This window comes from Amia ocellicauda, chromosome 1 (assembly GCF_036373705.1).
Source record: "Amia ocellicauda isolate fAmiCal2 chromosome 1, fAmiCal2.hap1, whole genome shotgun sequence".
Lineage (NCBI taxonomy): Eukaryota > Metazoa > Chordata > Actinopteri > Amiiformes > Amiidae > Amia > Amia ocellicauda.
The window spans coordinates 45,520,294-45,547,005 of NC_089850.1; the positions used below are offsets into that span (position 1 = coordinate 45,520,294).

The 26,712-nt window shown below is 39.3% G+C and overlaps 2 protein-coding genes across 2 annotated transcripts in view; one reads left to right on the forward strand and one right to left on the reverse strand.

The window, feature by feature from the left end:
- The first annotated feature begins 27 nt into the window (after nt 1–27).
- Nucleotides 28–10,510, forward strand: LOC136751270 (trifunctional enzyme subunit alpha, mitochondrial). Its single transcript, XM_066706734.1, has 20 exons — nt 28–172; nt 2,542–2,583; nt 2,687–2,757; nt 3,152–3,285; nt 3,503–3,641; nt 3,975–4,094; nt 4,221–4,323; nt 4,490–4,612; nt 5,027–5,145; nt 5,319–5,375; nt 5,721–5,830; nt 5,922–6,056; nt 6,251–6,422; nt 7,014–7,100; nt 7,201–7,341; nt 7,672–7,740; nt 7,976–8,171; nt 8,968–9,082; nt 9,657–9,802; nt 9,979–10,510. The coding sequence occupies exons 1-20, from the start codon at nt 106–108 to the stop codon at nt 10,122–10,124; spliced, it is 2,292 nt and encodes a 763-aa protein (XP_066562831.1). The 5' UTR covers nt 28–105; the 3' UTR covers nt 10,125–10,510.
- A 786-nt stretch (nt 10,511–11,296) lies between these two features.
- gareml (GRB2 associated, regulator of MAPK1-like) overlaps nt 11,297–26,712 on the reverse strand; it is a 38,559-nt gene continuing 23,143 nt past the window's right edge. The window contains exons 3-6 of the mRNA XM_066706760.1: nt 26,058–26,188; nt 22,647–23,834; nt 18,412–18,581; nt 11,297–15,568 (exon numbers count right to left, since the gene is read on the reverse strand). Of these exons, the coding sequence (XP_066562857.1) occupies nt 14,539–15,568; nt 18,412–18,581; nt 22,647–23,834; nt 26,058–26,188 (2,519 nt within the window). The 3' untranslated portion in view covers nt 11,297–14,538. The remainder of the gene's footprint in view (nt 15,569–18,411; nt 18,582–22,646; nt 23,835–26,057; nt 26,189–26,712) is intronic.

The following is a 26,712-nucleotide window of genomic DNA, read 5'->3' on the forward strand; positions in this document are numbered from 1 at the left end:
TTTATGATCTGGAGCCACTGAGGGTGCCATCACAGATTATCAATGCAGCACAGAGCACGGTTTCCATAGGTTTCTTCCTCCTTTCTCTGTATTTGACCTCCCAAGATGGCAGGCGTAAGAGCGGTGGGAATCCTCTCCAAGTTTGCAACCCGCAGATACGCACTTTCTACAGGTAACGACATGAATTTAGTGCAGTCGAAGTCTGAAGTGGCTCAATGCCTTTATTAGCGTTGGGTGAAAATCGCGATCCTACCCACAGAGTCGCGTGTCTATTTTGCAGTGACCTTTCACCTACTTAAGTATCAAAAATAATTTCAATACAAACCTCAAAAGCAAACTGCAACGCCCGTAGCTAAATTCATAATTAGGTAGATATGTTTTTATTTTAGTAAAGTTTTATTTTGTTGCTACTTGGTAGTCTGCACGATCGTATTTGTTATTCGAGCGCAAATAATTGGTTTGAGAAATGATTGATTTAAATGTACATGCTTATTGATTTTTGCATATATCCAATGATCTATTTGCAACAACTTGATCAACCAAATTGTGTCTGATTTTAGTTAGTGGTGGGCTATAAAAGTGCATCGTTATAATAAATTAACAACAATCCACATGCAGAAATATATGCCTTTTTTAATATGAATATGACGTTTTGTGGGTGTGATCTATAGGATCTTCATTGCTGTTCTTTATTAAATCTGAAAAAGAAACTGGTAATGTTTATACTTAAGTATATTGCTAACTCATAATGCTTTTTAGTTCATCAAGTGTATGATATAGATCCTAGATCTCTGAAATGGCTTCAATGTGTTTCATGGTGTACTCTGCCGGCCTAAACACGGATTTAACATTGCTGCTGCTGACCCTTGTTAGTACCGTGTAAGAGCATTATGGGGGATGGATGCAAATAACCTTGACATCATGGTTGAGTTCATAGGAACTAATGATCTCCTCTGGAGTTTAGAGTTTATTTTCATACATCTTATCTGTAAACTTTACTTCCTTATGGAGCTCTATATTAGTTTTTAAAGTGAATCATTTAAGTTGCCATGATTAATGGAAAGAAGACATTGCATAGAATTGCATAGAATACCACATTGAGTCCGTTCAGGTTTTTCAGCTTGTTGACTGCAGTATAATATCCCAGCACTAGGTTCTCAACAAGTGTTAGCCTACCTTATAAGTGTATTTGTGAAAATAGTTTAGAATAGGAACAAGAGTGCAGTATGACAAGCTAAATTCTCATTGAGATCTTTAAATCATTTAGAGCCAACTTTAAAAATCACCTTATTTAGATATCTCTCAATGATTTGCAGATATCTCTAAATCATTTAAAGATGTATTTAAATGGTTTAGAGATCTCAAAATATTTGAAGATATCTTGAAATGCATCTAGAGATCTCTAAATGATAATTTGGCTTGCCATAGTGCAGCAGGTAAAATGCAATAAATGCGATGGGAATGCAGATTCTTATTTTCTTATTGCATATCAAAAGTGTGTGTGTGATATATATATATATATATATATGCTAGCCAGTGATATATATATATATATATATATATCACTGGCTAGCACACTAATGAGAATGGATGAACAAGAGTGGCTACTATAGTTTCTGATAATGATGCCCAAAAACTTTTAAACTTAAAAAAAAAAAAAGATTTAAGATCAAAAGAAGGGGTGAAAGGCTCATCTTCTGCTTTCAGGGCTTTGTGCCCATAATAACATTGGCCACCTATTTACATTGTCTAACAAGATATCTGCCAAGCTAATAGACAGTAATAGGATTAATTGTTTAGTGTTACTTTTGCCTTTACCAAAACATGGAAATGAAAATATAAATGTACAATTGTATGATGAGAAAAAAGTTCTGTCTCTACAGCTTTTGTTTAAGCTTTGGATGAAAATAACGGTTTTCTACAGCTTTCTACAGGTTTTCTACAGTTAGACCAATATAACACGAGACCCTCACCACCAGTTTAATTTTTTAATAAAGAAAAGGTTGTTTGCAATATCTTGATCATGACTATAACCTTGATTTGAGCAGCCATTAGCAGTAGCTGCCTGAAGGTATTGATTTTATACACACCGTGTGGAACTCCTAATGTAGGACAAAGGTTACTCTATCAACTGTGCGTCTGTGCAAATACAATCTGTGCCAAAGTTCAGTCGGCTGTTTTTACAAGCAGATGAGCTTGTCCAGGGTGCTGAAGGGAGCTCAGCCTCTATGTGCCCGCTCACCTGTTTCTCAGATCAGATTTAATTTAACACATGCACCCCTACTTACAAAAAATTAGACTTCATAGCAGTTTCACCATTGTAATAGTTCACTGTTGAATGGCAAGTAAAATGTACTTGTGCAACTTCAGCAGTATGTTTTTACCATAGCCACAGAATAAGAAAACCAGTTGGATGGTGGTCTCTTCATCGGCACATTATCCTAACTGTTTGAGATTATAGAGATTGGTCTCGCGCGGAAACCAACACAGCCAGCCAGTGCATCTATGAAATGTGTGTGTAACGTGCGTTTCTTTCTGCAGGTTACACATGCCGTAACTTCACCGTTTCTTCTTCCATGTTAGGTAAATATTTTTAAATTGTTTGTATTATATAGACTACATTATTATGTAGAAGAGTGGTATGATTGGTTTTCTGAAATGTTTTTTTGTTCGGTTTCCTATATAGCTCGAACCCATGTCAACTACGAGGTTAAAGAGGATGTGGCTGTTATACGAATCAATGACCCAAACTCTAAGGTAAGAAGGAAACCTAAATATTCTGCCAGTGCTTTAGTTGACCCCCACTTCCATAAATCGAATTAATGCTCTTAATTTGCTTAAATATTTTGGGAATTTGTTTGAATGTTGTTTAAATTAATTTAGTTGATCATAATGTATTTCAGTTATATCGCCTGCATGTATACATTTTGTGCTCAGTATATTCTACCTCTCAGAATTCCCACAGGCCATGTTAATTTTCAGTCGTTCAGTGGTTTGTTTTGACCTAAAATAGCTGAACACATTTTGTTTTTGTAATATTTACAAGACATAAGTAGCATTAAAATGTATAATTATTATACTAAGGCTTGGGAACACAAGTTTTAATGCTTTTTTATTTTTCTTTCTTTCTTTCTTTCTTTCTTTCTTTCAGGTCAACACTTTGTCAGTCCAAATGCAAACGGAATTAAGCGAAGTAATGAATGAAGTCTGGACAGATGATAAAGTCAAGAGTGCCGTCCTCATCTCCTCCAAGCCTGGCTGCTTCATTGCCGGAGCTGACATCAAGTCAGTACCCTTTAACAGTCTGATTAGAAGTGCTTTTCTCTGTTTCCTGGATATGAATTGGTTTTCCCTATCAAAGCTACTTATGTTACTACATAGTAACAGATCCTGTGCTTCCTACCTCACCCTTTAGCATTGTGGGTAATGTTTTTGCTTCTTATCCTTTCATATTCAGTGGTATTGGAATTTGATTAATGATTTATTTAAAAAAAATTTACAGCATGATAGCGGCCTGTAGGAGTGAGGCAGAAGTGGCCAACATTTCCCAGGAAGGACAGAAAATGTTTGAGAAGATTGAGAAGTCTCCCAAACCCATCATAGCTGCCATTAATGGACCCTGTTTGGGAGGTGGCCTGGAGGTATGATCTCATTTTAAAACAAAAATTGTGTGTGTGTACTAATCAGGTTTAGTGACCCCATTCACATTTTTCTTGTAGAGTTATTGAGTTCTTTAACAATGAAACTGGATTAGATCTTGGATACAAACATGCAGGTTTTGTGTTTCTATAGAGTATCACCACACATCTTTGACCAACTTTATCAACCAAAAGAAAACTGTAAACAACTCGACAGTGACTTAATTTGCTGGGACAGGCCTTATCCAGTAGTGGAAAAAGACACACAGGGGATTAATTAAGATTATTTATTATTGCGTATGGTACATGTATTGAGTGTTTTTTTTTTCTTTTAAGTTTGCCATTGCTTGCCAGTACAGAATAGCAACTAAAAGTAAGAAGACAGTACTCGGTGCACCGGAGGTCATGCTGGGATTGCTTCCAGGAGCTGGAGGAACCCAGCGACTGCCAAAAATGGTACGGATGGAAACAGTTTTTTCGTGTTCTTGTAGTGCTTCCAACCTGCAGTATTATAATGTTCCAGCTAGAAAACTACATTTCCTCGGTTTTCTTCAATTTTTCTGTTTTCTCCCTTTTGCATAGGTTGGACTGCCCTCTGCCTTTGACATGATGCTGACTGGCAGGAACATACGTGCTGACAAAGCCAAAAAGATGAAACTTGTTGATCAACTCGTTGACCCTCTTGGTAAACATTTAAATAGTCCCCCAAAGTTAATGGCATATAGTCTTTCAAACCACACTTCTGATTAACTGGTTTATTTTTCAATAATTGGGCAGAAGGCTGAAGTATTTTGACTGGGAACCGGACACTTTTAGTTTTTCTGTAGTTTTTAACATCTTTTTAATTTAAGGTCCTGGATTGAAGAGTGCAGAGGAAAGAACGATTGAGTACCTAGAAGAAGTTGCCATCCAGTTTGCCAAAGGAATAGCCAATAAGAAGATTTCTCTCAAGAAAGAGAAGGGCTTAATGCAGAGTAAGTTCTTGCAACAAAGTTTAAAGGATACACTTAAAGCTGCAATTTCACATCCCTTAGGTTTTATATTATGCATGTTGGATACAAATATGAACCTGACTCTTACGTTTGATGCATATGTTCATAAAGGTGCATGCATTATGATTCAGTTTTAAGTTATGCCACAGCGCTAGTCATTGCTTTCCTTTTTCACGTGTATAATCTTGCATGGGAGTTCTCACAGCTGTCATTGGATTTAATACACATACGCAGCCCTGTGATGTTTATCCATCATGTAAACACCCAGAAACACGAGAAACTCCTCCCGTCTTCCATCTTTTTGTCTACCCTGATGTTGTGCATCATAAAGGTATACTTTTATGTATATTTTGCTTGCAACTTACGTTTTCCATCACATTTCCAATGATTTTACAGAAATAACAGACTATGTCATGGGGATCTCATTTGTAAGACAGCAGATCTACAACACCGTAAAAAATAAAGTCATGAAACAGACGAAAGGACTGTATCCCGCTCCTCTGAAAATCATCGAGGTAGGTTTTTTTTTCTCTCGCCTTGAGAGTGGAGAACAGAGTTGTTTCTTGATAGAAAATTATAATTATGGTTTCTGATTGTAAGAAGGTTGGTGAACTGGGACGTTTAATAAATACAACATCATAGAGAATGTTTTTGCTTTTTCTTCCAAATACTTGTTTTATTCCTGCAGACTGTCCAGGCGGGCATTGAACAGGGATCGGATGCCGGCTATTTAGCTGAATCGCAGGTAACTTCAAACCCTCCAGGGCCTCCCAACCCTGTTCCTCACAACCACAGTGTGCTATAGTCTTCATCCTGTCTGAGCACTCGGATACTTAATTGAAAGCTTGAATTACATAGAATGGAAAACTTAATTAGCCTTTATTTTACTAGTTCCAGCTATGAAACGGTGTGATGTTTTAAAATACCCGTACGAATTCAAAAGCAACATGAAAACTGCCACTTTACTATGAGCAAAACAATACAGATCTGTATAAACAACTAGACAAATATTTAATAGCAATTGTTTTGTGATATTTATTTGCATCTGTGCACACTTGTGTTTTTAAAATGCTTTTCTGATTGAACACAGAATTTTGGCAAGCTTGCCATGACCAACGAATCCAAAGCCCTGATTGGTTTGTACCAGGGTCAAGTCACGTGTAAGAAGAACCGCTTTGGTACCCCGCAGAAAGAGGTTAAGTGAGTGTCCTTTTCACAGCATCGTGGTGAGTACTGAAAGGTCCGCTTGGTTACGCTGGCTGTGTTGAACCATGTTTTTGCCCCGTTTCAGGAGCTTAGCCATTTTGGGAGCAGGTCTGATGGGTGCTGGCATCGCCCAGGTCTCTGTAGACAAGGGTCTGTTCACCATCCTGAAGGACACCACAGTGGAAGGGCTGGGAAGAGGACAGCAGCAAGTCTATAAAGGGTTTGTGAGAAGCAATTTGTTCCTCTTACCAGCAGGTGGCACTTCATCTCCATGATGAGACTGTGTCCTCATTACTAAATTACAAAATGTACTTGGACGGTATTGTAATGGGACCCTCAACTCTTTGATGACCCAGAAACTTTAGAGGAGTCTTAGGACAAGAGTATCTTTTTTTTTTTTTTTTTTTAATCCAGGCTGGATGGCAAAACTAAGAAGAGAAGCATCACATCCTTCGAGAGGGACAGCATCCTCTCGAACCTCACTGGCCAGCTCGATTACAGCGGGTTTGGTCATGTGGACATGGTCATTGAGGCAGTATTTGAGGACATGAACATCAAGCACAAAGTTCTGAAAGAAGTTGAGGCGGTGGGTGTGATTGTGGTGGATGTTTTTTGTGATATGTCGACCAATGAAAGTTGTGTTGGTTTGACTCCAGCACCACAATCTCTTGCATGTTTAGGTTTTCCATTTCCGAGTCTTATTAGTAGAACAGTAGTGTTTAATTCCCTGATATAGTGAGACCTCTGCCTAGAGAAACTGGTGAAAGACCTCCAATGGAAAGAGGGATCAGTGAATTGAACGTCTGATTACATCAGCAGGACCTCTCGATCATCTTTTGCTCTGCCGCTTAATATAATTTTTAACTTATCTGCAGTTATAATAGAGTTACTTGGGTTTTGGATATATAATTAACTCAATAATGCTTATTGTTCGAAAGATGTATATTTTAGCATGATTTGCAATGTTCTTTGAGTTCACGTTATATATACTCCACTATCTTAGTTCAGTTCAAATCAAATATTCAATATTAATAATTAAATGCAACACAAGGACATATACAATAAAAAAAATTGCTGAAATACTAGAGACCATTGAGTCTAGATGTTTTATACTATATGCATTTTGATTTGTAAACCACATTTTTGAAAATGCATTAAAAACACATTTATTTTCCAGGTTATTCCTCCCCATTGTATCTTTGCCACTAACACTTCATCTCTGCCCATCAAAGACATTGCTGCAGTTAGCAAAAGGCCAGAGAAAGTAAGTTGTCTTCTGTTTTATTTATATATAAAGGCCTGGCTTTACTCCTCCTTAATTTTCACACACTATTAAACTACATGTCTATTGGTATTTCTCTCAGGTCATTGGAATGCATTATTTCTCTCCAGTGGATAAAATGCAGCTGCTGGAAATTATAACTACTGACAAAACCTCCAAGGACACGACTGCCTCCGCTGTTGCTGTTGGTCTTAAACAGGGAAAAGTCATCATTGTAGTTGGGGTAAGATCGTTTTTTCCCATTATACAGTAAGTGTTCGATATTTTTCAAATCAAACGGTCCAGCTGGTATGTGTTAAGCCATTAAGCCAATGAGAGAAGGGGGACACTCAAGCCCATTAAACTAGCTTTTTATTTGTTTTTCATCAGTTAACCTTTACTGCTTTGAGATTGAGATTGAGATGAAAAAAAAAATTATATATATATATATATAATTTTTTTTTTTAATCGTCTACAAATAAGATAAATGGTGAAATGAATCTCCCTCATTTATTTTAAAATCCTCTCTGCAAAATCCTTCTCTTATCTCTAAACACTGTCACTTGACCTCTAGGATGGTCCTGGGTTCTACACCACCAGGTGTCTGGGTCCTATGCTGGCCGAAGCTTTGAGAGTTCTCCAGGTTAGTATGTTTTTTTTTCTTTGATTTGTATTTCAGTGTCTGAAAAGTGGGACTGTTTGTTTACTATATTGTATTGTCCAGTATTAGTATTGTCATGGAGTTTGGATCAGATGTGAGATCGTTATTCTAGTGAGTAAACTAGAATTGTAGCCTATTAACAAGATGGATATCATTGATAAATGTGTTTTTTCAAATACCGTGGCACTTACTGGAAAGCTATTCCATGTTGTTGTAGGAAGGTACTGGCCCCAGTAAGCTGGATTCCCTCACTACTGGCTTTGGCTTTCCTGTCGGCATTGCCACCTTAGCAGATGAGGTTGGAATTGATGTGGCTGCGCATGTGGCCGAAGACCTGGGCAAAGCATTTGGGTCGCGGTTTGGGGGCGGCGATGTTGCACTGCTCAAGGCTATGGTGGAGAAAGGATTCATGGGTAAGAAACCACAACCTGGGGGAGAAAAAACAAAATCTACAAAAATGAAAGAATCCATACAGCTATGGGTTTAAAACCATTTGTTATTGCTGCTTAAGACTAATTGTGAAGTGTCTGAAGGTGGAAGAGGAGGGTGAGTCAGTAAATGACCGTAACAATCTAATAATACAAATACACTCTTGGCATAAGGACCTCACAGCCATGCCTATAAGAGTGTACTTATGATCTGAACATCTGGGGAGGCAGGATCTGGGGAAAAAGCTGCCCTTTAAAATGTCTATTCAGCAAAACAGTGATCACGCTGACGGCAACAATTAAATCAATACAACAAATGGGTGCTTACGTTTTTAATTAATAGCTCTCTAATTTTCCAGGTTATTCTGATTTTAGGATTTTCTCAAAGAAAGATGATCAGAGTCTGAAAATGAAATGTGAAATAGTGTTAGTATATCAACAGTGACTTTGTGTTCAGATAGTTTCCCTAGATTGAAAAGCCTGACTAATGCCATTTTGAACCATTCTAAGAGCACTAAATCAACACTTTGATCCACCCACCAATTGCAAATTAGGATGTAGTAAATAGTATAAAGTAGTCTCTAACAATTAATGAAAGTGCTACAGGGTACAGATTTGTAATTTGTGATTTGCAGATGGGTTATTATTGTGATATGGTCGGTCTCCTAATCTGAAGAATGAGTCAGATAGGAAAGATCCATGAAATCTTTAGCACAGACAGTCTGCACCGATAGTCTTTAATAAGCAGATCTCATGTAGCAACTTCTTATTTTTCTTGCAGGCCGCAAATCTGGAAAAGGAAACTATGTCTATCAGCAAGGAACAAAAAACAAAAATGTAAACCCCGGCGCTGAAGAGATTCTAGAGAAGTACAAGATTCCTGCCAATCCTCAAGTGTATGTCACATTTATTTATTTTTGTAAAAAAAAAAAAAAAGGGGGGGGGGGGGGTAATCTTGTGGAAGCAGAGCTCGTGTGTCAGATTTGTTCACTCCCTAAATGGATATTTGTTTTTGAAAGCCTCATATTTAGGATTCTTAAAGAAGGCAAGAGATGTGAGAGTAAAGTTAAACTTGGGGACAACTGAACTAAATGTATAAACCACAGGCAGCTCTGACTGATTGCCAGCTCTTAACTGCTGTATTCTCATTGTGGTTTCATCCGTCTTCCTTTAACCCACATCACACACAAGCACACACTGCCTACGATGGTCACTCAACCACCAGTGCATCCTGAGGTTTGACTTAAAGCATCTTAATCTAAACCCATTTGCAGTTCAGACACGCCTAGCGCCAGCTCGGACCATCGGCTTATCTATGGATTCCATCTTACCACAGCTTTGGGGTCATAACATACATTGGTTTATGGATGAAGATAAAATGCTCTGGTCAGCTGGAATTGTATTTTAATTAGTCCTTCCCCAAACCTCTGAATCATTACAGTCTGCTTGTGTGCGTTTGCGCATCCACAGGTCTTCAGACTCTGATATCCAGTACCGCCTCATCACAAGGTTTGTGAACGAAGCCATCCTGTGCCTGCAGGAGGGAATTCTCAACAACCCAGTGGAGGGAGACATCGGTGCCGTCTTTGGACTGGGATTCCCTCCTTGTCTTGGAGGTAGGGGGATTCTTTTGGCTTCATTCATTACAGAGCATGGCCACACAGGTTAAGACATGTGAAGGATAAGACCAATTCACAACTGTTCAGTCGCATCAACACAATTCAGAGTTTCAAAGTGAACGTGAGGTGTTTTTAAAAACTGTTTTGGTTTTCCTCTTCCAATCTCCCTTTAGGTCCATTTAGATTTGTTGACTCCTATGGAGCAGATAAGCTTGTGGAGAAGATGAGGAAGTTTGAAGCTGTCTACGGACACCAGTTCACGCCATGCCAATTGCTTCTTGACCATGCGAAGGATGCCAGCAAGAAATTCCACAAATAGTTTCTGCGTACATTCTGATTTTAACATATCTAGAGAGTTTGCTAATTTAATTTCACAAAAGGTTTGTGCTTAAACTATGAAAACCTCTAGGCAGCTTTTAACCAAGTAAATGTATTGGATTGTACTAATTGTTTAAGACATAAATGCATAAACCTGTTTTCCAAGGTGCCTTAGATCTACTGAGTACTCAGGCACTTATGTTTGTAACCAGAATGTAACATTTTTGTTTTGCACTACTCTGTACAAATGTGAGGGTTTTTCTTTGTTGTTTTACAAACTCAGAGCCCTGGCCATGAAGGGATCTAAAAGCACTTGTACAGTAATGGATGGTATTCCAGTGCAGTTTCATTGTGAGGAATCTGAAATAAAATCAAACCTTCTGCTGATGTATTTTGAGATGTGTGTATATATAAAGAATTATCTAACAAATGGGCAGATCACATCAGGCAAAAAGGGGTAAAAGATCGAGCCCAGCTCATGGAAATTCTCTTTCCATTTTCAGAAATCACACATGCAGTACACTTTTAATTTGTGAGCTACTTATTGTGAATCCCTGGCCCTAAACTTAGAAACCTGTTCCCAAGTAGCTGTAGACATTTTCCAAGCACTTGTATAAGAAACAAGTGGTCATGGGATTGAATCATGTTGTGTTGAGAGCATTAAACCTTGGCATCAGCAGTCTGGGGAAAACCACTGATGTTTTAGACTGCCAACAGTTTGACGATGGCCATCAAAGGCCTTATCCAGCAGCCCTGCTCACTGTTGTATGAGATTCAAATGCACACTTTGAAATGGGTGGGTCCATTCCACTACTGCTTCGTTCATCACCACCCCACGAAATCAAATGTACAACAGAAACAAAGAGCCCCTGGGATCATTAAATATTAAAAAAAATCTTAGTTTCTTGTGCTCTATTTATTTTGCTAATCCATAAGGATTAAATCATACAAGAAGGAAATGAATTTCAGTACAATTGAAATAACCCTACCATTGTTAAATATTATTTTATAACAATATAATATTCTACATAAGGGAAATGGGTGCTGTTCCATAAATATACATACACAAAACATTTGGTGCACAAAAAGTAGTTAAAAACCAGTCATTAAACTGTATAATTTAGTGCCATCTGACAAATAGCACACTATACATCTCCAGACAGCAGCGATTAGTAAGCTCAAATTACAGTCTTTTAATACAATGTGTGTAATTACAGGCATGATCAGGACAGTGTACAAAAGGCAACCTTTTTCCCTTTACAAGTTCTACTCCAGTAAGTAGAAAGTTACAGTAATTTGTATACAAGTGTGGGGACATAACAGCTTAAGTAACACAAACTTAAGATGCAAAGATTTCAGATTCTGTTCTGTATTAAATAGTTACTTTTTAAAGCAGAATTGAACAACAGGTTTTAACAGCAAAGGAAAGCATTGTCTTCGATCATCACACATGACTAACCACATTGCTACTGACAGTGAAATACCCTTGGGAGTGGAAGCAGCTCCTAAAAACAGGATACAAATATACCCTACGGACTGCAAGGAATCAGTCGCCTTCGTTTTTTTAGGAAATACGTGTGTGATAATGTGGTTTCAATGCATTAATGCACTTCTGTCTGTATCAGTGAAAGAGAAGAGTCTGATCGCATAGCAGCTGACCATTAGCAGACCAGTTGAAAAGTTATCACTGGTACCAGTATTTTGGACACGCGCTAATCAACTCTTGAGTAACAAAACCGTTATGAATTTGTGCTTCTGGATAATACAAAACACCAGCATATCACTGGCGAAAGACAAGAAAAGGCAATATGGATTTATTTCCCCTTCTGATTTACATTTTGTCTTCTTCAAGGACAGATAGAGCTGCTGCATATTTAAGTGTTTATTGCAAGCAAACATGTTAAGAATGTTAACTGTGTCTACATTATGGTGTGAATCCACCTTTGCCAAAGACTACTTGACCGTTCTTGCTCACGGATTTATTTTGTTACAACAATGTGGTGGCTAGCAGCCTTGTGAACACAAAAATCTTTTTCAGGGAATTGGAAAAGCTAAAACAACAATTTCAGAGGGTATGATAATTAATCATGACAAAGCTGTTAATTAACAACCTTAGGCAAATAAAAGAACAAAACCATTGAAAGGAATATTCAAAATAATATTTATACAGAATTCTCAAAATATCCTGTGATTTTATGATGTATGCTTCAGACATAAGAGAAACACCTGGGATACAGAGAGTAACAGCTACATTTCTATACTCTAAATTACACTTTTCATAAGACTGATTTCAATATGTGACGACGAGCTGCTGTAAAACAAACTGCATTATCAGTAGCAGGGTCAGCTGTTGTAATTATTATTATAAGGTGAGTTGCTTCAGGTGACCTTTGTATTGAACACATTCAAGTAGAGAATCCTGCCTATATACTCTGAGGAGTGCACACTGTACCACAGATGTTACCATATTTTATTTTCCTTCTTTAATTTTGTTTTGCATAAAAAAATACTATTGAAAGTTTACTATACAATAAAGACAACAAAGAAATCTAGACAAGAATAGACATTAACAGCAACTGTGCAGCTATCTCCTAAGGGGCAGTCTAACAATTCTTGGTCATCTGTCAAAGCTTTTTGTTCCAAAGTCAAATTTGTTCTCAGTAGTTCGATGGAGCAATTCTATCATAAGGGAGCCGACAATGAGACGTTCAGAGCTTTAGCTGGATTCTGATTGGAGACAATTTGTGCAGCAAAAAGCTTCGCAAGTCCTTCTGCAAGTGTTTGTGCTTTATTTAATGAGGCAGTACTCACTCTCTCACCCGACTCTGGTCAGACCTTCTTCACTTACACAAAACTGAACAACTTCTCCATTATTCCCTTTATTAAACTGTTTTAAGACAACTATAGTGTGTGATGTACAATGTCTTACAGTCCCTGAGGAGGAGAAAACAGAAGAGGCTGAAGCAATATTATGGCACTCAGGTACTGGAACCCTTAAATCAGCTATATATAAATATATTAATTTAATATTCCACTTTCTTTTCCTTGTATTGCGATTCTTACTGCTGGGATACAATAATATCAAGATGTTCTGGTATTAGTATATCAGTATAGGGGACTAGGCCATCTACCCACCCTCCACCACTGGGTAAATACCTTTGTATTTCAACTAAACAAAGACTAAAATAAACTTTTCTCCTGTATTACCATTACCATCCATATAAATGTTTTCTGAGGATCAACATTTCCAACCCAGGGAAATATTGTTCAATTATGTATGCATATTTTCTGAAGCTTAACTTAAATAGACCATGGTTGAAAACATTGATCCGTGGAGCAAACGCTGAGTCGTATGTATGTGTGTGAGTATTTGCATTTATTCCAAAGCTGGACCGTATCCAGTTCGGGGAACTGCAAACGTACAGGTTATGGTTTCAGTGTGAGGTGTTAAGTTAAATAGTTAATTTAACTTTTTCAATGTGTTAATCATACTGATTTTTCAAAATGAATTCATCTATCATTTATACTCTTCATCATTATTGCATGATCTGCTTAAAATGTAATACTATTTCATTGTTGTGGCGGTATTACAATGTACTTATATTGAAACAGTAAGTATCTGTTAATGTCCGTAAGGTTTCAGATATTCAGATAAGTACATTCGTGCCTCCAATTCATATGTAATTACCATGTAATTACCATGTTTATTTATTTATTTTGTTAGGGTACTAAATGAGTCAGACAGAGAGACAAAAAAAAAGAAACATAAACATCTGTAAGTCATGCATATAATTTTCACTAGTCTAGCATAGAAAATGTTGCTTTTCTCCCTCCTCTGACATGCGTAACCAATTAAGTCCCCGCAGTAATCTTTGCAGAAAGGTAAGATCAGCCTGCGTGTAACAGGACACACCTCTATAAGAGTGATGGACAAAATAATTCTCCTTTTGCTTCATTATCTCCTCTGCTCTGTTGAGATTATGTCAAGGAAAAGAAGGTTCTTGTTGATAGGGAATTATGGTCCTATTCAGTTTTGTGTGGGCTGGGCAAATTTATTTAAACTTAAACGCCACCCTCATATTTAAGAATCTGTAAACACCAGCAGCTAAATTTAAATTCTACAGGGATCCCGAAAGGTTTCTGATATGTGTGTCAGTCACATTATGCATTTCCTAGACCCGAGGCAGGAAGGATTAACTGCATGGACCTGCCTGAGCTAAATCTGGATGAAATAAATACAATATGCCTCCCTTAGGCCAATATCCAAAATAAGCTTAATTTAATGAATTTGCTTAATTGTGCTGCATTTTAATTCTCTCTGTCATTCGCACGTATTTCCCTCAGCGTCAATACCGGCCTCCTCCTCTGCCAGGGTTCCCTGCTAAGGATGTTAAATGCTAAGCAGAAATCTAAAGTTAAATTTTGGGCCTCCAGCCTTTGATAAACTGCATGATCTTCTTGACCTGTAATTTTGTCAGCTTGAAGTCGTCGGAGAGGATCTCCTCGGTGAGCTGTACAAAGATGCTGCCGTCGATGCGTTCCCGGACAAAAAACGTCACGACGTCCTCCGACAGCCCGATGAACCTCAGGCACTTGGAGACCTCTTCCACGGAGAGCGTGGAGAGGTCCGAGGGAGGATGCCACACTGACCCGTCGCCGTTGGCTCGGGCTACACCTGGGGCATCGGTAGAAGGGTTTGACACCAGCGCCTCAGAATTGCTTCTGATAGACACAGGTGGCACTTCAATTACCCCCTGTGTGAGGTACACTCTAGTGATGCCTCCTTCAGCACCCCTCACAATAGTGGGGGAGAGAGGTGCTGTGCTCCTGATGATGATATTTTCAGTCTCAAAGCCCTTAGGAGGCCGGGGAGGAGGTGCCGGTCCCAAGCTGCCCTCAGCACTCTTAAACATTTGTTCCTGGTGGCAGTTCCGCAGGTCCTGACTGAACCTGACTTCTCCCGAGTTGAGGGAGGAGATATCGGGGGATGTACTCCGGCTGTTCGATGCATCGAAAGGGTCAAAGGGATCAGAACCCAAGGATGGGGATTTCTGGCGCTCACCGGAATCCAGCCACTCCGCCGGAGAAGAGGAGGGACTGCAGGAGTAACCTGGGTTGGCAAAAGGGTTGAGCGCCCCGAAGGGAGCAAAACGTTTCTGGGAATGAGGTGGTTTCAGTCGGGGGCAGCTGTAGTAGCTTTTATATGCTGTGTCAGTGCTGAGGAGGGGTGTGGAGCGCCCACTCGCAACACCAGGCAGGCTCTCCGCATAGGCCCATGGGTCTGACCAGGATGTCTGCACTGGCTGTATGCCAGGGGTCCCATTGCTGCCAGTGAGCTGCCGAGTGGACGAATCGACAGCCTTGCAGTCACCCCAGGTGCAGGGGTAGCAGTACAGAGAGTAGGAGTCCGGAGAAGGAGAGCAGCTGCCACTGCGTGTCCCAGAACTGGAGAAAAAACAACAATTATGAACAGCAAGGACAATAATACACAGAGTAATTATCAAATAAGAAATAACACATTTCTAGTTTAAATGTAGTCAAAATATATTGCTTTTGTGTAGTTTTTCAGGATGCGATACAAAATAATTAATCATTGCCAGTCCAAAGTGAAAGTCTTTATAGGTTGTTAAATTGCCCCTTTTGAGCCTGCTCTACAGAGACACAATGTTCTTGTCCAGATTATAGATCTCCAGTTTACCTGTCAGTGCACGTCTGTTGACTTTTATTGACATCGACAGTGTGTGTTTTTAGAAATAACATTACACAAGTAAGAAAAAGAAAGAAAAAGAAAAAAAGGTCAGTGACATCCCATTTCAGGGGAAGTCTCTAAGAGTCTTTTAACTTTAACCTTCTTAAACATTTAACCTTTATGAGGCTTCAGATATTACAAATTACATACAGTTAAACTTCTACTTTAAAATTCTTCATCTGCTTTGGAAGCATTGTTTGCTTGTTTTGTTAGTTTTCTGTTCTGGTTCTTTGTTTTGTTTTTGACACCTCGTAAATATTGAATAGTATCTGACTAAGAACCAAAGTTATTAAAGGTAATGTAACATCCAGGAAACATCCTGTAAACAGACAGAAAGGAATTTATAAATCCTGGGTGTTATATCACAAAATGGGAAGAAATAAATTACTGCTGCACAATTATCATGTCACTGTGTCATTGAGAAAGTCTGTCAGTGAGGGCGTCACTGCCAGTTCCTCTACGTAAGGAGAGATAATTAATTTACTGTGTTATGCTTTTGAGAGTTAAGCATTTAAGGGGGTAAACAGGTTTGAAAGTAACAAGGCTCATTATGCTATAGAACCAAATTCAATGAGTTTATGTTCTGTAGATCCTAAGAACTACTTCTTAGAAGCAAAATAAAATTAGTCACAGCCACTGATGCATGCAAGCATTTCCATATCACATGTCACAATTTGTCTGGTTGTTATCTGTCACAATTTCAATAGATATATTGTGCTCACGAATGCAATACATTGAAGAGAAACATTCTGAAATACTACATACACTATCTTGTAATGTCATGCCATAATCACATTATCTGAAAAAGGTCAGAACGTATGTGAAAGAGCTTTGTAACTGTAGGATTTCTATGAATGAAAAGGTGTTGCCGGCAGGGCTACATGGGAACTTCTTTGAGATATTTTAGAAGGTAAATTTAATAACTTATCAATACAATAAAGGCTGTACAATAAAATCTGCAGAGACATTTTTGTTTGGCATTGGATAGCACTGCTGAAATGCCTGCTGTATTTTGCCCTGGTGTTAAACAACACATTTCAAATCTCTGCAGTCAGCTGACCATTGCTTATTTATTCAGGGAATATTTCACCAAAAAACTGCAGCAGCATAGCTGACAACTGTGAAGACAAGGAAAGAAGGAAATCATTGCATATTACTCCTCATTTGTAATGGATTCAATTACACAATTTAATTCTAAAATATGCAATCAGTCCCTCAGTACTCTCTATAATTCTTCTGCCGTACAGAGGCAGAGCACACAGTGCGAGTGCTGCTGGAAGCCTGTAAACACAGAACTTCAGTCCCCTACCATGATAGTACAACATTGTTACTTCCCAAAGACCAATCACTACACAGGGCTGTGAGGTGTTTAAGTCTCTCTCTTCTGAAATGTGTTCAGAAGTAACTGGATAGTTCCTGTTAATAGTTGATATAAAAACCTTCTTATAACACTCCTTCTCAATGGACCCATTAAACAACTGATTTCATATTTGTAAACCAAGGGTTAAAATAAAAACATGTGAAAGCATTATTCTACTGTTACATTGCACATAATATATAAGCCGAAATAAAAAAAAAACACCTTATTTACTTGTCTCAAACACCATGGTTGCCATGATGAGGTGCAACATCACAATTATAGCAATTTTTTTTTCCATCGTATTTTATGGATATGTATTCAGTGGTGGACTCATTAGAGTTCCCTTATTCTCACCAGCCATCTGTAATCCGCCCATCAGAAAAAATATATAATATAAAATTGCCCTCCAAGCACATGCTCATGACTTCTTCAAATCTCTTGTTTCTGATACAGAAAACCAGCAACAAGGCATATCCGCTATTCAGTATGAGGCTGTTGAGTTCTGTTGATGAACACGATCTTTGGACCAATGTTAAGTCATGACCTGTACAAGTAATGAGCCCCTGTGGGACACCAAATCCTTAATGGGCTTTAGGCTGCTGTTTCCAAGGTTGGTTCAGACTGGTCCTTGGGAGATTCTGAAGACAGACAGGTGGGAACCAAGTGCTCAGTCTGTGTTTGGTCTGTTTTACTGTGGCCGTGGGGAAAAGACACTCAGCTTTTATTTCAGTTTCATTAATGCAGTTCATTAAAATAATGCACTGCTGGAGAAAAGGAGTTATTCGGAGTCACAGTGGGACAGCATATTTAAACAACTTACAATCATGTAACAATTCGGCTGCCAAAACACTCTCCCCGGCCTGCTCTGGGGCGGAATATGCTGTTGTTCTGCCCTAGCACACCCCCATCTGCCGGAGCATGAGAACAGCTCAGACGGGAGAGGAAACCCATTTTAGCAGTTATTTGCGTGGGGAGAAACGTTTGGCAGGATGGACGTTGGTCGTTACCACGACAACTGGGTTTTCACTCTCGCTCTTCCAAAAACAGAAAAAAAAAAGATGTGGGATCTTTAGTCTTCCGAAAAACTGCAACATTACTCCCAGAGGAAGCTGTGACTGTCAACCTGTGAAAGTCCCCAGAATAAATCAATCAAAAAGGCGGCTACAGTACAGCACTTACATATCGTGAAGCCCAGAGGAGTAGTAGGAGAGACTGGGGCTGGGTGAGTGGGTGGCCTGGATCTGGGCCTTGGGGAATCGCGGAGGCACTGGGGGACTCGGGGCTGGGCCTCCTTTGCCACCTCTTGGAGGAACCGGGGGAGCATTCAGAAAGCGGCACTCCTCTTTCACCTGTGCAAGGGATGGACAGAACATCACATTAATCACTTCCATTGGGACATACATGCTGACAAGGCACTCTTTGTTTTACTTTATTCATCTATGCGTATCAGTCATGCTTTCAAATCCCTTACACCCCGCCTGGACTCATAGTGCTGGTCCTTCATTACTGTGGTGCGCTGTGTAGTAGCCAAGCACTCTGTATTAACCGAGTGCACCTCATCTGGTTTATATATCATGCCAGGTGACTCTATATATACATCGAAAACCAGCAGTTAAGCCCCTCCATTAATGTTAATTGTTTGTATGTCTGGGGAGGCTGGTCAACACTAAATTATCAGTATATTTATTCATTTTCTTTTTTTGGTGGGAGAGCGGACACTGAATTACAATGTAGACAGATTGTAGGCAGGTAATTATACATCATAATATTTTTTGTAAGAAGCCCTCATACTTTATTTATTGGAAGGAAAAGGGAGAAAAACAGTAATAAAAGGTAAATATATCTGTATATAAAGTTGCCATAAGATTGCATTGAAGCCTTGCACTTGAACTATATTCAGGGATGTGCTGTGGCAGCTTTTTGTGACATCCTGTAAAAAAGTATTGTTTTTGGGAAGATACACTGCAGATTGTGCCAGCCATCAGTTAATTGAAAAGGTGAACACAAAGAACAGCAATGGATTAGTATGCATCTTCAAGTTAGTTTGGTTATTCCAAAGCCCCCCAAAAAATTAACATTGGATTCTGAAATCATGCTGTCCGTGTTGACTGGCAGCTCAGAGTTGCTAAAATAATAAAGGAAGAGCAATGCTTATATAGCATAGTTATGTTACATCACATCATTATTCTACCAATATCCCATTTGTTTTAGGTGATCTCTGAGCCGAACGTGGCTTTTTCTCATTCGTATATAGGAAATGTTTTGGTCAGATCTGCAATACAGTGGTTCCAGTCAGTGTTAGATGAAAGTTTGTTGACAACAAGATTGTTTACCAATCTCGATAGAAACCATTCATTGTGTTAAAATGCCAGGGTAGAATTTTTTTTTTTTTTTTCATGTTAATACATTTAGATTTGGTATCTTAACTGAACTTGCTGTGGTATTTACTAGTATTTTAGTATCTAGTAATACAATTAGACTTTTTCCACATAAAACATTTTTGATGACGTATGTGTGTCTATAAATGTGGTTACTTCCATGCCAGTAAAAGTATTATTATGCCACTTCATATTAACCTCATTATTTACCTAAGTCACTGGTTACCCAGAGGGTACTATACATTTGGAATATAGCTAATATAGTCCCAAAATATTCCAAAAATATGCTCAAACCTGTATAAAAGAACTTAAATATACCAACAGTGTGGTCAGTGATGTATATTGGGGACACTGGAATACATTCATTGATCCAACAGCTAATTTGGCCTCCACCTGCTTTTAAGAGCTTACTTAGTCTGGGGCGTATTCCTGATTTTTAAAATATTTATATAGCTAAATGAATGGCCCTTTCCAAAAGCTGCTGAATGAGAGCAAGTGCAGGAGGTGCCCTGCCGTTCATAAGGAGTAGCAGTGAACCGCCAGAGATGCTGAAATCACATTTCCGCTCTTTTGGAACTGCATTAAAAAGCATTTTAAACTGTGTGAATTATTTATTACAGCTCAGAAGACTGGGCAGTGTGTCAGATAGTAGGACTCTGCATTGTTACATGCGAGAGCCACTGTCTAGGTTGCATTTTGTCCATAAATACAGACACGGGAGCAGCACAAGGGCTGTCCGACTGTGGAATAAAATCTTCAGCTGACCTCACTAAATACTAATGGACATCACCCACCGATGTTCTAGAGCAGAAATAATTTACATTATAATGTAATATTTGTGAATTAAATATCTGTATATATAATATCTCTGAGATCCGTATAATACCGATCCATAAAGACAAAAAGATTACAGAGAAATAAGACCAGTCAGGACCTTTTGAAAAAACGGTTTGAAAATGACGGTTGTGGGAGAAATGTCGGGAGTAGCCCCGTGCCAGTTTCTCACTAAATTGTGACTGACAAATTACAGAGTAGCATGGGAGACCTTGTCAGGAAGTCAGCAGAGGCTATAATTCAGATTAGACCAAGATGCTGCAGAATCTGCTCTCTCTTGACGGCTATGGTGCAGGAGACTGAATTCAGTGGTACATTTCTTTAAATACAATATCACAAAGCGATCAAACAGGGAAGGGTAATATGGACTGTGTTTATACAAGCACAAGTACAAGCATTTGAGTATCGCTCAAATGTATTTGCACCTGTCATTTGAACTAATGGTGTTCACTAATATATTGAGTAAATATGGTTAATTAAATTACTAATATCAATTGTGTTTATTCAAAGTTTACTGATTCATACTCAGGCAATACTAATTTCTGTGCCTCTCTTGCTGGCTATAGCATTGAACTCAATAAACGTTTTCTGTTTCTGTTTTGGTGCAGTTCTTTGTTTTGGATAGCTATGGATTTTCACAGCTATCTTAATAATAATCCAAGATGAGGATTTTCCTTAAGCGAGCAAGGGAATGTTTCAGAAGTGATCACCTCCAAACAGCAGTAGAGCCCAGGGGACAATACTTCCTCCTGCCAGAGTATCAGGGGAGGATACCTCTTTACAAGGATGAAGCCACTTTAAACCCCTAGATATAGACTGCCCACAGTGGCAGCACATTGGCTTTGAGTTGGCTCATTGTTGAGAGCAGCTGAGCAGACTTTGACAGGAATGAGGCCTGTAGCAACAAAGTCTTTTTTAATGGCAGGTACAGGATACATGTTCCCCTACAATGAGGAGGTGGGGATAAACCTGTCATTCATTAGCTGTGTGGTGTGAAAAGTATAGGAGATTCTATAGCTCCAACACTTCCAACGGCCTTTCATTCTGACAGTTAATCTGAATCAGTTTCCAAACTTATACCATGCAATGTGTTCTATCAAACAGGGAGGATCAATACGCACTCCAGAGACCTCAGATAAACAAGCCAAAGGAATAACACAAAAACAAAAATGGGACACGGCTGAAATGTCATATAAAAGCATACAGAACTCCCTTTGAGTGACGGTGAAAAAAGCAGACACTTTACATGTCAAGGACATGATATGAATTAGCAAATATTTCTGCATTTAGAAACCAAAGATATCTGACACTTTAATGTTTAGAAGAACATATAAAGGAAAAATCAATGGAGATATTAGATTAACTATTAGGCCAGAAAGACTCAATAACACAAGAATGTCTCTAACAATCACTAAAAGCAACCATACCAATTGTCAGCAAGTACCGTATTAAGTAAGCATGTACAATACTTTGGGCAGGACGAGAAGATCCAAACAACACCTAAATAAATCGAGGACACCAAGTCTTTAAGTCGACCATTTCGGGAATTCTCCCATGTTCCCCTTCACTCCAGATCTAGTACTAATGACTGTACATTAATGACTGTAATTCAATGGATGTTTGTGCTTTTGGTCCCAATTTACTCCCCTCAGATTTAATCAAGTCAAGAAAGTGTGATCAACTGCTGGAATGTAAAAACAGGATCGTGTTAATTACTCAGTTTAATCAGGGGGTTTGTCTTTTCTTAACGATAGCTAGCCTATTTTATTTCTAGTAATTAACATTATATAGAAGGTGAAGATCATTCTGCCAGTCAATTACAATTGTTCAGCAGCGTCATTAATTAGTGAAGAAATATTATTTAAACTGTCTAATGGCATGTGATTCAGCTGTGGATATGATTGCTGATTTCTTATTGTTCATTAGCACAGTCGTACACAATACAATCTTTTTGACAAAGATGATTCTTTCTTTTTCTTTTATTTCAATGACGATATGAACTACTGTTAAGTATTCAATTGTGAATGTCTTGCTTTTAGGATATAGTTACCTGGTTCTGGACCCTTTATGTCGATACGTTCTCATAGTTACGGATTTCAAATAAAAATAAGCCAATAAAACATTGAAGCAAAATGTGGCCTGTAATTCAGAACAAATACAAAATGTCACAGGATCAGGGATAGGCACAGCGAAGGTACTCACAGCTTCTGATTTGGGAGGTACAGGAGGTGGAGTTGGCACTTTGTCTTCTTCCATTTGCACCACCGCAATGTGGGCTGGTGTCATTGTCCCCTCTAAAGATGACGTAGATGAATGAAAGGAAATCAGATTCTGTTCCCCCTTCCCTCCGCACTCTGACCCGGGCTGATTCGCACTGGCTTCGGTGTAATTCCCAGGGTTTTGATTGGTCCATAATTCCTCATAGGGAATCTCCTGTTGATCAACAGTTCGGAATTCATTTTCCGTCCAGTCAGGTGTCATATACTCTCGCTCACTTTCCCCGCCCTCGTTGGGAGTCAGGAGCTCGTGCGGCATGATCTGCTGCTCCCCCAGAGAGTCCCTACAGCTCTGAGAATGGATGTCCCCATTGGTGTGCATCAATGTGCCGCTGTAAACGCATAGGGACAGTCGCTGGAAGGACTGGGTGAGCTCCTCACGTGCATAGTTCAGTGAGTTGGAGGTAAAGCCCTGCAGACAAACCCTAATCCGCCGGGGGCTCGTGCACTCCTCCGAGAAGTCCGTTTTCACTTCCCTCACCGCCTTCGAATAGTCATCAGGGTTGAAGTGCTCTTGACAGTAGAGAGAGCTTTCATGAGTCACCTTCTCAAAGACAGGGTCCCCCCGCAGAAGTCCCTCGGGGAGCAGGAAGCGGGGCATATCAGTCAGCAGCAGGAAGTGAAAAGGTGCCACTTCCTCTTTCCTTAGGATACAGCACAGGACCACTGTCTTGGAAATTATGCTGACCAACTTATAGCGGTGACCTTCTCTGATAATATGGAGATCATAGGGGTTCCTGGGAGGCCGGGTTGGTACCATAACGTTGACTGGCAAGCGGACCTTCTCGATGATGCTGCGGATCGTGTGCTCACCATCCTGCATCTGGATCTCCAGAGGACTGCGGGTGCTGAACTTGCCCTTGCACTGAAAGGGGAGGCTGAGGCTCTCGTTGGTGCGGTGGTTCATACAGATCAGGCAGGGCATCTTCCCTTTGACTTGCTTGCTCAGCGTGTTGGTCTTGCCCAGCTTGCGCAGGATAGTGTTGAAGCGGGATTTCTCCTTCACAGTCTTGGCACACAGGATCTCAGCCTGGCCCATCAGCGTGAGCTCGTCACCAGCATGCAGGGTGAAATTGTACGCTTCACTGTCCTCACTGAACTCCCCTGAGACAACCTGCAATGACAACCCACACAGAGTGAGGCACGATACAAACACAGGGAATTCACAGCTGACTGCACTCCAGTTTTAAGTATATACAAAGCTTAAAGAAAGTCAGTTGGACGTTTCACTATTGGATGAGCCAAAGCTGCATAACAACAAAACTTGGCTCATCTCATGAACTCTATTATTGGGTAAACAAAATGGTTATGAATAAAATAACCTGCAAAGGAGTTTGTTGTGTGTACTTCACAAGAAATAAAGATATAATTTAACCCGTACATTTAACATTAGAGGAGATACAATGGCATTATATATGTTCATACTTTCATACTCATTTGGCAAGGTGCTGATATAAGAATGTCTAAGCCAGCAATTGATTAAAGATCAATCTTTTACTGAAGGTGCTGTAATTTTGAATGGTAAAGGCAGAAACCCTGTGTGTTAAGAGGCTCTTTAGTGTACTTGGGATCAAACTATAAAACTACCTCTGCTGCTTCCACGTCTTAGGACACAGAAAGTGCTCAAACTCAATCTCAAAACTCAATCTGCTAACATAAGTATAGTGTAAGAAAAATCGCAATGCAAAAAACAAAACGGACAACTATTAAAACACCTCATAAAACAACACATGAAACGATCAAACTGAAATGAAATATAATGCCAGACACCATACTCGGACCATAAAACATTAAAATAAACTACAATAAACTGCCCTGACAGAAAACATGATTCATTCTCTGTTTATTCAGAAAGTAATACAGACGCCTTTCACTTTGCTTTTCGAGGTCCCAGCTATTCAGAAAGGGCAAATATTTGTAAAACACACAAAAGGAAGTACAGTACATAGTTATCTGAAGTATGTAGACAGATACACAGCAGCCGACATTGCTTCTCTACACTTTCTCCAAGGAACAGACCCACAAAGGAATGCCAATATAGCTTGGAAAGTGCAACTTTATTCCTGGATCTTTATTTTAGTTTCTAACTCCTAAGATGTACTTAAACACCTACTCTTGTGCCTTTATGAACATCTCCAATGTCTCCTAAATCTGAAACCCGTACATAAATCACAAAGTCTTTTCCTCAAGATGTGCAATTAGTGGTGACACTGTCGCTCAGGCGTTGAACACAGTGTGCATTGTAATAAGGTTCAGTCATGCAAAAGTCTCAACAGAAATGTTCTGATTTAAGGGGTGATGCACTGTCTGGTTAAACAAAAGATTCAGGCTCCATGAACAGAGTGCACACTGAACTGACACCACAAAAATAGTCAACTTAAGTCAACTATAAGAGAGCCCAGAATGTTTCTCCCACATACATACAACCAAAGCTCACTTGATCAGTACAAACACTCTTGCTCAATCTTTTGTACAACTTTAGGAACTATCGACAGAAAGCTTATTAGAACAACTCCCTATCCCCAAATCGACAGGGTCTTATAGCTCAAACTGTAATGCACTTAAATATAACCGCACAGCACAGTCAGGACTTGCTTATAAGGTACTTTGCCAGCTAATACACAGTGATAGAACTAACTCTTTTTGAAATGGTGGATCATTTGATTCATATTCACCTTCAAACCAACACTGAGTGTGTCAGACTGCAATGGCTACACCCAGGTAACAAAGTTCAAGTTAACTTTATTTGCACATGATACTCTCAAGTTCAACATGATTGTATGGTTAAGGGAGTGCACGTGTATTTTTAAAGGGAATACACTTCGGAGTTAATGGATGAGTCAAGCTAAATGTGTCTGTGGGACAGAACAAGACCTAGCCCTTGTGAGGGAACTGCGCTGGTCCTACTGGACAGCAGGCCGTGAGTGTGAAATGCAGGGTGACGGGACGAAAGTATGCTCTTAATAAACCACAATGCTAATAAGCTTAAGCTGGCAGAAAGATCCCAAGCACCAAATAATTTTCCCCTTTGAAATTGCACAGTGATCATCCCATGAAGCTCTTTGCTCTTCCCAAGGTCGCCCATTGTGCCAAGATATTTCATTCTGTGGGCGTTTCATGTAAGATTTGAGAAAACTGACAAAAACTGGAAAGACAGTGAAGTGCATCCCCACCAGTCACACAGTCCAGATCATTGAGGCCTTTTTGTCAACCTCAGTCAATACATCCTAATAAAAGGAACATGCTAAGAGGGTAAATATGTGTACAAGATCAGATGTCTTTTGTTTCTTTCAACATGCTCCCCCAGCAATAAAGTTCTGTTCTTACCACCACTGACCTTTACACTAAAAGTAATGGCCTCCATCACAAACACTCTGTCAGGAAACACACTCGCTATTTCCTCCACGCTGCTGAAGTACTGCACAGGCTCCCTCATATCCCGGTCTTGGTCCAGCAGTTTAAACTTCCCTGTAAGGTGAAAACAGACAGCTCAGAAGCGCAGATCAGAAACAGTGGCATCTTTCGCATCTTGTATGTTATCTGTAACCATTTCTGTGTGAGTGTGTGTGCGCGTGTGTGTGTGCGTGTGCATGTGCGTGTGTGTGTGTGTGAATGACTTAAGACCAAGCGGTGAAAGCTGACTATTTGTAAAGGTTCATTCAGACATGCCCAAGCAGATGTTTCATTATTAAGAAAGGAGACTGAGGGTCTGATGGTCTAGAGAATTTATGAGAGACCAATAAAAATGCTCTACATTTGCTATCATTATTTCTGTCTGGAGTTTAAGAGGGCAGTTAGCTTAAAGAATGCTGAAAACAGCATAATTAGGCATAATGTGCAGCATTATATATTCTGAGAATGTTTTTTAATATATTTTTTAAAGTAAAAATGTGGTGACGGGGAAATATTTTGTTTTCCAGAGCACTTGTGAGAATGAAAGGATTGCTGAAGAAAAGAAAATCAATGTTATAGAATTGCAAATACACCAAGTG

Bases quoted from the DNA above. Each gene is read 5' to 3' on its own strand.
- LOC136751270 (XM_066706734.1), top strand. From the start codon at position 106: ATGGCAGGCGTAAGAGCGGTGGGAATCCTCTCCAAGTTTGCAACCCGC. The intron at 2,584-2,686 runs GTAAATATTTTT...TTTCCTATATAG, and splicing joins CGTTTCTTCTTCCATGTTAG to CTCGAACCCATGTCAACTAC. The intron at 6,423-7,013 runs GTGGGTGTGATT...TTTATTTTCCAG, and splicing joins TTCTGAAAGAAGTTGAGGCG to GTTATTCCTCCCCATTGTAT.